This window comes from Nothobranchius furzeri, chromosome 1, assembly GCF_043380555.1.
Source record: "Nothobranchius furzeri strain GRZ-AD chromosome 1, NfurGRZ-RIMD1, whole genome shotgun sequence".
NCBI lineage: Eukaryota > Metazoa > Chordata > Actinopteri > Cyprinodontiformes > Nothobranchiidae > Nothobranchius > Nothobranchius furzeri.
Genome location: NC_091741.1, coordinates 33,069,728 through 33,082,330, shown reverse-complemented (window position 1 = coordinate 33,082,330; position 12,603 = coordinate 33,069,728). Strand labels below are relative to the sequence as shown.

The following is a 12,603-nucleotide window of genomic DNA, read 5'->3' as shown; positions in this document are numbered from 1 at the left end:
ACAGCTGGATCAGTTATAACAGCTGGATCAGTTATAACAGCTGGATCAGCTATAACAGCTTGATCAGTTATAACAGCTTGATCAGTTATAACAGCTGGATCAGCTATAACAGCTTGATCAGTTATAACAGTTGGATCAGTTATAACAGCTGGATCAGTTATAACAGTTGGATCAGTTATAACAGCTGGATCTGTTATAATAGCTGGATCAGCTATAACAGCTGGATCAGTTATAACAGTTGGATCAGTTATAACAGCTGGATCAGCTATAACAGCTGGATCTGTTATAACAGCTGGATCAGTTATGACAGCTGGATCAGTTATAACAGCTGGATCAGTTATAACAGCTGGATCAGCTATAACAGCTGGATCAGTTATAACAGCTGGATCAGCTATAACAGCTTGATCAGTTATAACAGCTTGATCAGTTATAACAGCTGGATCAGCACCACAAAATTACCTCAAAACTTTAACAAACACTCACAGATTTATGAAATCTCTGTACATACTTACAAAGTGTTTTTAAATGCCAACATCATCTCCTCCTGGCAAAATAACACACTTTGTCTAAAATAAGAAATTAAAAATAGAAAAAAAAATATTTTCTTGAACCTATTTAAGATGTTCAGGCTCCAGCTGCAGAAACATGAAGAGTTTGATGTTTTTATGGTGAAACAACCTGTTTACAAGGTGTAAAGCCAAACCACGACAACAGTTTAGAAGATTGTTAGTTCGATCCAATTCATTTCATTCATAACTTCCAGAACTTCACTGAGTTGTCAGTAAATTATTTCCTACAGCAATAACTTAGTTTGGTTTAATAACATGTTTAAATAAAGAAATTCAGTCATTTTTAACGTCTCTGCGAAGCTTAAAGGTCTTGCTGTTGCACCACAACTGCAGGATCAAAGATAAGAGAAGTGTGTAACTCCTCTACTGGTGGCGTCACTACAGCCACCGATGAGAGGAGTGGGTTTCGACCATCAACATGAACTTATAAGAGCAAAGCAGCAGAACAGATTTCTGATCAGACACCAGGAGGCACCAAAACAAACAAAACGTAAATAAACATTGTTTGTGACATTTGGCCCATCAGAATCAGGATCAGGTTTGTTGCCATGTAAATGACTCTCTCACCTACATGGCAACAAACCTGGCTCTGATTAATGTCCTTCATGATGCCAAAAATAGACATCTACTTTCATATCACGACCTGTGCAGGAAGCAACAGTTTAGGAGTACGTACACATTACTGCCATCTGGAGGTCACGCTGAAAACAACATCTGGAAAACAAAATGAGTTCAAAGAGTAGCTTCACTTATGTTTGTAGTACATCTACAGTGGTCTCTAGTAGGAATGAATGAATGAAAGTCGTACTCTGAGGAAACAAAGCTCTGGTGCACCTGTTTCAGGAAGTAGAAGCAAGCCAGATCAAACGGCAGGATCTGGAGTCTTACTTCCTGATATGTGGACATCTCTCCTCTGATTGGCTAACAGCAACATGACTCTACCACTGAGTCTATTTGCTCTACAACGTTGATGTTTTATCTCCACCAATAACCCAAGCCTGGAGGAGTTCTGTTGTGTGGTGGAGTTGCTAATGCTAACAGTTAGCTTCTACTAGCTGAGACGTTCTCTGCTGTTTCCTGGACTAAACCAACAACAGCTTCCCCGTCGTGAGTCCAGATGGGTGAGTCCATGAATGTTAGTGACAGGGTGACGTAGATCTGTCAGGATTTTCTATCCTAGAGTTTCACCGTCTGTTGTCTATCAGAAGCTAAACCAGGAGATAGGTGTAGGAGACTATTTTCATGTTCAGCCTGCATGAAACACTCAGAGTGACCCGTTAGAATCAGAGATGATCATTAAAGATGGTTTCTCAGTGAAGGACCTCTTCATTAATGTCCATTCTGCAGTTCTGCATCACTAACGAAGAACCTGATAAATGTTCTTTATTCACATTTTAACACTTCAGACATCAAAGCCAATGATGTTAAAGGCTGAATCGTTTATCCGCTTCACACTAACCGTTTAGGATGACAGAGTCAACGAATCTAATGGGGCTAGTGGCAGATTTATTCATGACTCTGAACCCGACAGCCATCTGTGTTTATGAGTGACTTCATCTAGAGCAGGAGAACCAGAACCAGAACCAGTCTGAAGCAAGGATCAGGCTTTAAAGTAAACACAAACATTAGTGGTGAACACATTTAACAAAACATTTTCCGTTGAAATGATTCAGGGCTCAGAACCTCCTCCAGCCCGGTTCTACTGCTCTGTTCCTGGTAGCGTGGTACCGTTGGAATGTTCCTCTCGTAGAGCAGCAGGAACTCCACTCCTCTTCAGTGCAAAGTCAAACGACAGCTTCTGAACCTCTGACCCTGACGAGCAGAACCAGCACACATCCAGACCGGTACCAGAGCCTGAACTTCAGAACCAGCACACATCCAGACCGGTACCAGGGCCTGAACTTCAGAACCAGCAGCTTCTGAATCTACGACTCCAGAGGGTTTTGTGCAGATTTTGTAAACACGACGATGAAGGAACTCTGAGCTTTACCTTCCTGAAACTTTCAGCATATTTCTGGTTCTGCTTGATGTCTGCTGGTCAGTGGGTTCTGGTCAGCGGGTTCTGGTCAGCAGCACTCTGTCGTGTGGCAGTGTGTAACCACGCAAACACCCAAAGCTGCACTCTGATGAATGGGTGAAGCACAAACTAAAGGTAAAAGAGTGAGATGTTGGCAGCTGAGGAAGATGTTCGCTGGTCTTCAGCAACTCCTGAGATAAAAATAAGAGTGAAAAGAAAAGCTGCTGACTCGAGTCTGAGTGTCGAGTGTTGGCATGACGCCGCCGGAGCGAGCACCGCTGCAGCGTGTGACCAATAGTCGAACCCTTCAGGGTCGTAGTTGAACATGTTGGACAGTGAACGCTCCTTAAGGCAGAACTCCATCCCGTGCTTTAACACCGATTCAAATAAAAGACTGGATTAGAGTTTCCTCTGGTTGCTGATGCTGATGATGAAGCGGGTCGTCTTCTATGAGAATGGATGCCTGAAGCACAGGAGGCCAGGCGTGGTCACAGCCTGCAAGACAATGGCCAGGGCTTCAGTGAGCTCAACATTTCTACAGCAGGAAGCAGGTCTACCTTTGGCCCAAACAGCTTTGAGTCGAACCAATCACAGTGCTCTACATTTGTTGGGCGGGTATTGCACTATAGCTGCAATAAAGAAAAACTACAAAGATGGCAACCGCTTTCTAAAAACAGCTTTGGCATCAACTTAGAACGATTTAGACTTGGACGAAGGACGTATTTACGTTTTCTTCTTCGAGAACCGACATCCGTACCCATGAATACATCATGTTTGCTGCCCTGATTGGTCCCAGTGCTGTCCACTGGGACCAATCAGGGCACTGGACACAGTTTGAAAGACTGGATGGTTTAATGGGTGTGTATGTGCACACATGGCTTGCAGGTAAACAGGTGAAAGTCCACCAATAACAGCCGAGCTTGTAACCCTAGACCCACCCCCAACCCAAATCCTACCCCAGCCCTTATCCCGCCATAGCCATGAGCCTCAGCTCTCATCAGTGGAAATTCACCCGTTCACCTGCTCGGGTAGAGGTGGGCTTGGGGCGGGACTAGCATTAGGGTTCATCTGACCTGTTTCCTGAATGGAGCTGGGCCACGTGTGGAGGCGTCTCATTATGTCTTGCTGGCGTTTTCGTAGACGACGTCTGAAGTGATGGACTGCTGCTTCTTCTTCTGCCACATCAACAGGACGCACTGATGGATGAAGACGTACTGCTCCTGATCCAAACACACACACAAGATTACAAACGCTTGAAATGGTTCCTGTTTAACATGTTCAGGTGACTCGGACATCAAGGCTAGGCAGCTCTGGATCTAAAGCACTTCCACACACAGGATCATCGGGAATATAAAACATTAAAATACACGTGACAACATGTATTCTCACGCGTCTGCTCGATCAGGAACCTCTGGGTCAGGGTAAGTGTGTGTGTGTGTGTGTGTGTGTGGGGGGGGGGGGGGGGGGGGTCCACGAAATTAAACAATCAATAATGAACAAGAGTCTGCTTCTAGACCTGCAAAAGGACAAAAACAATCAAAAACAACACACAACAATACATCAGGAGCAAGCTATCACTGCATCAACCTGATGAAGAAATATAAAATCAACATCGTTTAACTGAACAATCACATGATAATAAATCACAGTGCATTTAGTGGCAACCACAGCCTCAAGACATGTGTTGAACGTGCCCAAGTCCATACTTATGAGAGCACCATGTGAGCACCTGTGTGTGTACAAACGCTTGTTTATGTAAGGTTTCTCTATAGGAGCATCCAATAGAGAGTGTGAGGGACCACAGATCTGCCCCTAAAGATGTGTAGGAGACGGGGGGAGCTCCAAGTCCCAGAGATCCAGGCGCTGCCCCAGAGTGCAGGGACCCCAAGGAGACTGCAACCAGAAAAGCCCCCGCCCCCCTCAAGAGGCGCAGAGGATCGCCCCGGCGACCACAACCAGCAGCCGGCAGAGTCCCGGGAGACATCAGTGGCAAACCCACCTCCCACCCCCTAGCCGGCCAAGCCTGGGACCCAGCGACGGGGACCCAGGGGTGACCACCCCCGCCGAGGACCCAGCAGAGTCCAGGGACCCAGACCCCACATGGCAGCCACCGGGATTGGTCAGGCAGACGCCAGAAATCTTAAACCCCCTGACCCGGGAGCCACGACCCAGGCAGACCAAGGCACCACACCCCACACCAGGTGTGGCAGGGGGAGGGGGGATGAAGATCTATATCATCAAGAGAAGTTTGAGGAGAGGAGAGGAGTCAAAGGCCCCACCTGACATATACAGTCATACACAAATACAGTCACACTCCCTCCCTCATGCTCACACATGCACATACAACCAAAGACTTACAAAAATGCATGCCGGACACCCACTCATGCTCCCCATACACACCCTATTCACTCTGGTCCCGGTACTGCTGCACATGGGGTACAACCATCACCGGTTACCAGAGTTTGACCCTTCCTGCTGGGGTGCTGATGAGCAGGCTCCCCCGCCCAACGCTGAGCACAGCAACCCACCACCCCAGACCCCAACCAGACGGCCAGATCTCCCTCCTAGCCTCCAGCCCCAGGAAGCCCAGCAACAACAGAGGTGTGCTAAGACCGACCCCTAGTCTCCCTCCGCGGGCAGTGCGGGCATCGTCTGGCCTATGCCAGCTGATGCCACCACACCACCCCACTTGCACCCAAAGCCCTCAGTGTCTACGTGCAGTTTAAAATTGGAAGTGGGCACCGGCAATTGGGATGAGGCTGAGATATCCCCCTACCAAATGCCGTTGAATGTGCTCACTCCCAAGGCCCTAAGTGTGTGTTTGCGTGGAATGTCGTCAGTGGAAGTGTTTAAGGTGCAAATAAAATTGGGGGGCAGGTTGCCACAGGAATGTGGAAATGGGATCCATACCCACACCCCCTGACTTGTCCACCCCCCAAGGTCCTATGTGCCTGATTGTGTGATGATGTGAGGGAGCAGGAGGAGAGAAATGTGTGGGGATGGGGAGGAATGGCTGTTTGGACTTAAGCCCTCCAGGGATCCAGCTTCCTCACTGGCCCCAATAGGCACCTCTGTTGTCAAAATGCCACCCAGGGCATGGAGACCCCAGCCCATCTTGCCAGGGCCCAAAACACCAAGATTTCTAACCTGGCTCTACTAATGTTCTGGTTGGCAGAACCTGAACAGATGTTGACTCTTTCAATGGATCCAAATGGTCAGACCCTCCTTTCAAAAACAACCTAACCATGCTTTGATAAAGCAGGACAACATAAGTCTGCAAGTGCTTTCAGCTGACCTCCGTCTGGACCATCGACAGTCGATGCGATCTCATCTCTGACACCATGCTCAGGATGTCCACAAACTCGTGCTCTCGAATGTGCTGCATGAGGCAATCCAAGGCCATGAAGGTCCCAGTTCTGCCGACCCCGGCGCTGAAACAGGAACCAAAAACTGCTGTGAGGATTCTGTGAGATCCGCAACAGATCTTCAGTTCTCATGAAGTGGTTTGAGTCCACGTGGACTGAGATTGATCACATGGCTAATCAGCTGATTCCACGTGGTAAAAAATGAGTGAACAGAACTTTCTGTGGTTTCTATCCTGTTCTGAAACCCTTTTGACCCCACGGGTTTACAGACCTGCAGTGGACCACGATGGGCTGTTTGCTCCTGTTGGCCTGCTGGCGGACTATGTGAACAAACTGCAGGATACTCTCGATGGCGTTGACTGTGGGAACGCCGTGATCTGGCCACGAAGTGTAATTCAGATGGAGGACATCCTGAGTCTCGTCGGCCTGTGGGGGGCAACAGCCAGTCAGTGTTAAGGCGTGTTCGAGCTTCAGGTGCTCGTGTAGACCAGGAGAAGAAACTAACATATCCGAGTCGAAACTTTCTGATGATCCACTCGGGAGACTCGCTCTGAGACAGCATCTCCACGCTGATGTCGCCGTACATCACCGGCTCGTCTGTGAATGGCCAGTAGTGGTCACACTTCACCTGGAATACAGAAACCAGTCATCTACTGGGAAAGTCTCAAACCTTTAGGAAAACCTCCAGCACAAAGACTGCAGCTGGACTGGAGAAACAGTGGATGAGATTATACGACGAGTTGGATTGAGCCACTGGTGGAGATCAGGACATGTGTGGAAAGGAATTATCAGCGATAATCAAACAGACATTATTATCTTCGGCCCAGATTTGACTCAGGGCTTTGATCTGGGCTCCTCAGCCCTTCGTGAGAGGGTTTTATTCCGGGAGCACTCTTAAAGTTGGACATGTACAAGGAGTGTTGAGGTCCTGCTACTAGCTGCACCATCTAACTCAAATAAGACCAATCTAATCTAGACCGCATTTGGAAACTGTGACTCTGTTTTATTTGGATGGCTCTAATCCCATATAGGCAGGGATTATCTGTGAACCGCCCCCCCCCCCCCCCGGATGTGACGTACCGGGTCGTGCATTCAGCGTCAGCCTGATGAAATCTCTTTTTCAGGACCTTTACCTTTGATGTGACCTGCTTTTGTCCTGCTTGACGCCCTGCTCAGCCGGTGTTTTCACCACTCTGTCGAACAGCTGGCGGTCTCTCACCGTCCCCGTGAAAAGGCGACTGATCTGTTCGTCCGCTCGCACGGCCAAAAGCTCAATGGTGTTCACGTCCGGCCGGCCGGCTTTCCTTCAGGCTGGCACCCGGCGCGCAGTACACGTGACCACCCTCTTTTGCAGGGGGGGGGGGGGGGGGGGGGCTCCCACAGTCACTCCAAAGGGATTAGCCGGGCTGACACGCGTTTAGCCGTCAGAGGCGAGGGGCTGATGCGGCAATATTACTACCAAGCGAGGCGGAACGAATACCACAATATTCGCGCAACGCCATGTCGGCATGGCGCGGTTATAGACACACCATTGCGGTAATACTACGCCGATTTGCCGGCATGGTGTGTCCTATAAAAGCCCCTTCTGTGTAGCTAGCAGGGAGTTTAATCTCCACAGCTGTGAAGAAGTGATTTCTTTATTATCTAATTAATCCATTAAACAGGATCCCTGTCCACTCTTCTAAAGAAGACTTTCATCTGCAGAAACGGTTGGATTTTAGTTCTCAGAAACCGCGCCAGAATGCGACAGTGATTTAACAAACTGCTTGTTAAACCACCAGCAGTACCGCAGCAGGCTTTCAGATGGATTACTTCCTTAAACCGGTGTTCTGGGAATTTCTCCTACCCCGTAAACCGTCCTACCCGTTGTTACTGAGCATGTGCGCGCATGCGCACAACACAAAAGGGGAATGCTACTCTGCTGTCATATTTGCAGGAAAATAGATAAGTAGTAAGTATCAGTACTTTTTATTGACGTTGGTACTTGATTTTTTTTTTTGGTTAGGTAGAGTAGATGTTAGGGTTAGAGTTATGGTTAGGGTTAGGGTTCGTGTGTAAAACACCGTAAAATTATCCTACGGGTAGGACGTTTTCTCAGAACACCGGCACCATTCCAACGTTAAAACCACCCGACGGTGAGTACAACCTTTTCCCCGTAGGCGGTCCGGTTGTAGAGCAATCACAAATGTTACACGGCAGGGTAAATCGCTTTGGGGGGTCTGACTGTGAAAGGTGCTTTCCACGTGAAGGCTAATTATCATTGATCGTGTTGTCTAAGCTCCAAGCCTTACCGTTTTACTCTCACAGGCAGTGTTCCAGATTCAGCTAGAGCGCCCCGACCAGACATAAATTATTTATGAAGCACATTTCTACACGGCCGGGGCCGACCAAAGTGCTGCACAGTAAAATAGCATCAAAATCAAACCATGGGAAGAAGTCATAAAAAGTAGTACAGTAACTATTATAAAACAATAAAAATAAAACAGAGACATAGTAAAATGCCAGCTAGGCTGAAGTAAAAGCCGAGGAATAAAAATGAGCCTTCAGGCGTGATTTAAAATTGGGGGGGGGGCATTCTCACTGAACGGAGCTCATTCTTCTCCGAACACAAGTTATGGAAGTGCTCGTCTTACTTGGTTATTGTCAGAGGTGCCATTCCCTCTCATTTGCCTTGTTGCAGGGCGGGTCCCTTCCAAGCCCAGGGTCAGGGGCCCGCTGCCCTCCCAGCCCCCCCTGAAGCTTTGCCCCTGTCTACAAGAGTATCTAACAGTGAAAGTGAGGGGCTACAGACCTGCCCCCCCAAGGAGGAGATCCAAGCCCCAGAGATCCAGAGGGTCCATAGAAGCATGGGAACCCCAGGGAGACTACCACAGGAGCAGCCTGGCTAGCTCAGTCTCTGCAGTCCACCTGAAGACCTAGCTGTCCTCGAGGTGGTCTTCTTAGGTTGTGATCTTGTTTTTGTCTTGGTTAAACTGTTACAGGCACCTTCTAAGGTGTGTTTCCAGGAGCTCCACTCAGCCTAAAGCAGCTCCGTACAGCGTGGTGTTAGTCAGCCCATAAGAGTCTAGTTTGTTCCCACACCAGCTCCATGACAGGAAGTGGGTGTGCCCTTCATGGGGGGGGGGGGGGGGGAACAAAATAACATCAGCTGATGTTATGATGAAACAGTGTACGGCAGGGGTGTCAAACTCAAACTCACAAGGGGCCAAAATGAAACTCTGGGACGGAGTCGAGGGCCAAACTTAATATTTTTTGAAAAAGTGACGGCAAATTTGCACATTTTCTTTATCAACATTTATGCAATTTTGAACCTTTAAATTTGGAAACAAACTTATTTCTGCATTAACACTGAATGTGGAATAACCAGATTACACATGAGCAAGTCAGTTTTAAACAAAACACATCAGTGGTATTCATTACTTGTGGTATAATCAGCATTTTATAAATCTATTCAGGATTTATGTTTTCTTGTTTATTCATTTTTCTTATTTTTTATTCTTTTTTTCTCCTGTAATACGTGTCATCGCTGCTGTGACGTCTAGCTTTCCCCACTGAGGAACAATAAAGGGATTTTCTATTCTATTCATCTATCTGCAGCCTTTCCACTTCCTGTTTACAGGCCCGCGGGCCTTGACTCTGACATATGTGGTGTACGGTAACTTGTTTGCTCCACAGAGGTTTTATGGCACTGTTCTGTGAACCCAACGTTGAGCATCTTCCTGTGAAACTTGAATAAAAACATTAAATGATGATGCGTACGAACTTGTGAGGATGACGGAACACCTGAACATCTGTTCCACTTAATTCCACTAATCTAAATCCCAGCGTTAAGACCTTACTCGCCGCCGCTCGGTGCACTGAGTCAGCATCACGACGATGGGCGACTTCTGCTGCAGGACCATCTTCCAGAAATCATTGCGGGTTTCGGGCAGCGGACCCTGGGTAGCGATGTACTCCTTGGAGTGTTTGTAGCCCTGAACATCAGAAACATCAACAAAAGTCAAACCCTTTGAGCTGTAGGCCTCTTTTGGAGATATCAGAAACACATTAAACGTCTTCAATCAAAGGAGTTTATTTCTGTAACACAAGGTCTGTGTGATGAGGTTTGGTCATAACGCTGAAGGAAGCTAACGTGTAAATCACACACACACACACGCACGCACACGCGCACACGCACACGCACACACACGCACACACACACACGCACGCACGCACGCACGCACACGCGCACACGCACACACACACGCGCACACGCACACACACGCACACGCACACGCACACACACACACACACGCACACACACGCACACGCACACACACACGCGCACACGCACACACACGCACACGCACACACACACACACACACGCACACACACACACACACACACACACACACGCACACACACACACACACACACACACACACACACTGGATATGGTGTGAACAAAGTTTTGTAACCTGGGTTCCTTTAAAGGAACCTTCTCTTGCAAAACTGTATGAACAGCAGTTTTGGGACCCTCAGGTTCAAAGGTTAAATTAGTCTGCTTCAGCCAACGATGCTTCAGCGTTTCCATGGTAACGCGATGCTGCTCGTCACAGAACAAACATTTAGGAAGGAGGCGGTCCAGTCCGCCTGACTCACACAGGTGTGGTACTCACAGGTATGTAGTTGGCGTTGATGTAGTCTGCACCTTCATCGTTGTGCATGGAGACGAGCTTAACCCGACTGAAGTCGTCTGAGAGCAGAAGGTACGTTAGTGAGCAGGTGAGCTACAGGTAGCCTGTAACATGAGGGATGCTGACTCACAGGGCAGGATGTTGGTGTATCTGTTCTTGGGTCTGTTGACGGGCAGGTCTGCGGCATCGTGGCTTAGATCCAGACCCACGCTTTTCAGCTCCTACAGAAGCAACAGACTGGGTTCAGGTGTTGGGTCACACCACAGTTTCACAAACCATCCATCTTTACCTCAAACTGCAGCGAGAACTTGTAGGCCGAGTCTTTGCTCATCTCTTTGAAATAGATCTCAAAGTCGTCCAGCTGCACGGGACTGAGAACACAACCACAACCTTCTGATCATCGTTCAGACAGACATCAACATCAGTCCTGGTCCGGTCAGGGTCAAAGGTTGAGTTTGACCCTGACCGCGGCTTTCAAACAGCACTTGTAGGTCAAATCTGTGTGGCTGAAGCCCCCAACCTGCAGGAGGAGGCTGGATGTGGCTGCTGGTTACCTGGTTAACTTCCGTTTCTTTAATGCAGTCTTGCTCCTAAAAAATACAAACATGTTCTCATGATGAAGTCACCATCACCATCATACGGTGGCCCTGAAGTGCAAACCACAAAAACAAAACACAAACCGGAAGAGGTAGGTACCAATGCTGCAACAACAGGCATCACTGATTGGATGATGGATCCGTTGGCCTTTTGAACCGGAAGTTGTTCTGCCGAACGTGGTTATGTGAAAGAGCAGTCAGCGGGTGTGTCCGAATCCACGGGCAGGATGCTTACGGGTACGGGTCCTCGCCGGTCAGACCGCTAAGACCGGAACCCAGCGGCTCTGAATTCGGACAGTCTAGCCTTCACCTCTACGGTGGCCCATAGGTCCCGTCACAGCCGCTACACGCATAGGAAAAATGCTAAAGCTAGCGAACATGGAGCAGGAATATTAAGGAGCTAGAGCAGCTTCACGTCCATCAGCAGCGTTTGTTCACAACCGTTTTCAGGTAAAGTAACTTTGTTTATTCTAGAAGCTTTCAGGACTTACATGTTATTTTATTAAAAAGCCTGGTTTTTAAAACGTTTCACCCTCATTTGATACAAAATAAGTTCTAAGGTCCAGTTTACATTAGAAAACATCCTGCTGCATTCACCATTTATAATGCATTTGGTTTATATGAATTACCTACATGATGATACTTTGTAGTAATGTGTTGTGTACGTTTAACAAGTTCATTCTGTAGCTTAAAACATACATGAAACCATCTAAAGTTAACATGTAAGTCCTGAAAGCTGTCGCTGTCGTTGTGTCCTTGGGCAAGACACTTAACCCACGTTGCCTGCTGGTGGTGGTCGTGGGACCGGTGGCGCCTGTGCTCGGCAGCCTCGCCTCTGTCAGTGCGCCCCCGGTCAGCTGTGGCTACATCGTAGCTCATCCCCACCAGTGTGTGAATGTGTGTGTGTGAATGGGTGAATGACTGATTGTGTTGTAAAGCGCCTTGGGGGGTTCCAGGACTCTAGAAGGCGCTATATCAAATACAGGCAATTTACCATTTAGACTGTCCGAATTCAGAGCCGCTGGGTTCCGGTCTTAGCGGCCTTGCTAGACCGGCGAGGACCCGTACCCGTAAGCATCCTGCCCGTGGATTCGGACTCACCCGCTGACTGCTCTTTCACATAACCACGTTCAGCAGAACAACTTCCGGTTCAAAAGGCCAACGGATCCATCATCCAATCAGTGATGCCTGTTGTTGCAGCATTGGTACCTACCTCTTCCGGTTTGTGTTTCGTTTTTGTGGTTTTCAGTTTGGTTTTGTGTTTAGTTATTTGTTTTTGTGGTTTGCACTTCAGGGCCACCGTACCATCATCATCATCACCACCATCAGCACCATCATCATCATCACCATCATCACAATCACAAGGGCCTAAAGAGCAA

General features: G+C 48.1%; 1 protein-coding gene across 2 annotated transcripts in view; it reads right to left on the bottom strand.

The window, feature by feature from the left end:
* Nucleotides 1–2,866: 2,866 nt before the first annotated feature.
* The window catches only part of ptpro (protein tyrosine phosphatase receptor type O), an 81,060-nt gene continuing 71,323 nt past the window's right edge, over nt 2,867–12,603 (bottom strand). For both annotated transcript variants that reach the window (XM_054739940.2, XM_054739941.2), the window contains 10 exons: nt 11,183–11,218; nt 10,918–10,999; nt 10,759–10,849; nt 10,611–10,687; nt 9,791–9,925; nt 6,457–6,579; nt 6,223–6,377; nt 5,882–6,017; nt 3,660–3,806; nt 2,867–3,081 (listed from right to left, as the gene is read on the bottom strand). In XM_054739940.2, the coding sequence (XP_054595915.2) occupies nt 3,702–3,806; nt 5,882–6,017; nt 6,223–6,377; nt 6,457–6,579; nt 9,791–9,925; nt 10,611–10,687; nt 10,759–10,849; nt 10,918–10,999; nt 11,183–11,218 (940 nt within the window). In that variant the 3' untranslated portion in view covers nt 2,867–3,081; nt 3,660–3,701. The remainder of the gene's footprint in view (nt 3,082–3,659; nt 3,807–5,881; nt 6,018–6,222; nt 6,378–6,456; nt 6,580–9,790; nt 9,926–10,610; nt 10,688–10,758; nt 10,850–10,917; nt 11,000–11,182; nt 11,219–12,603) is intronic.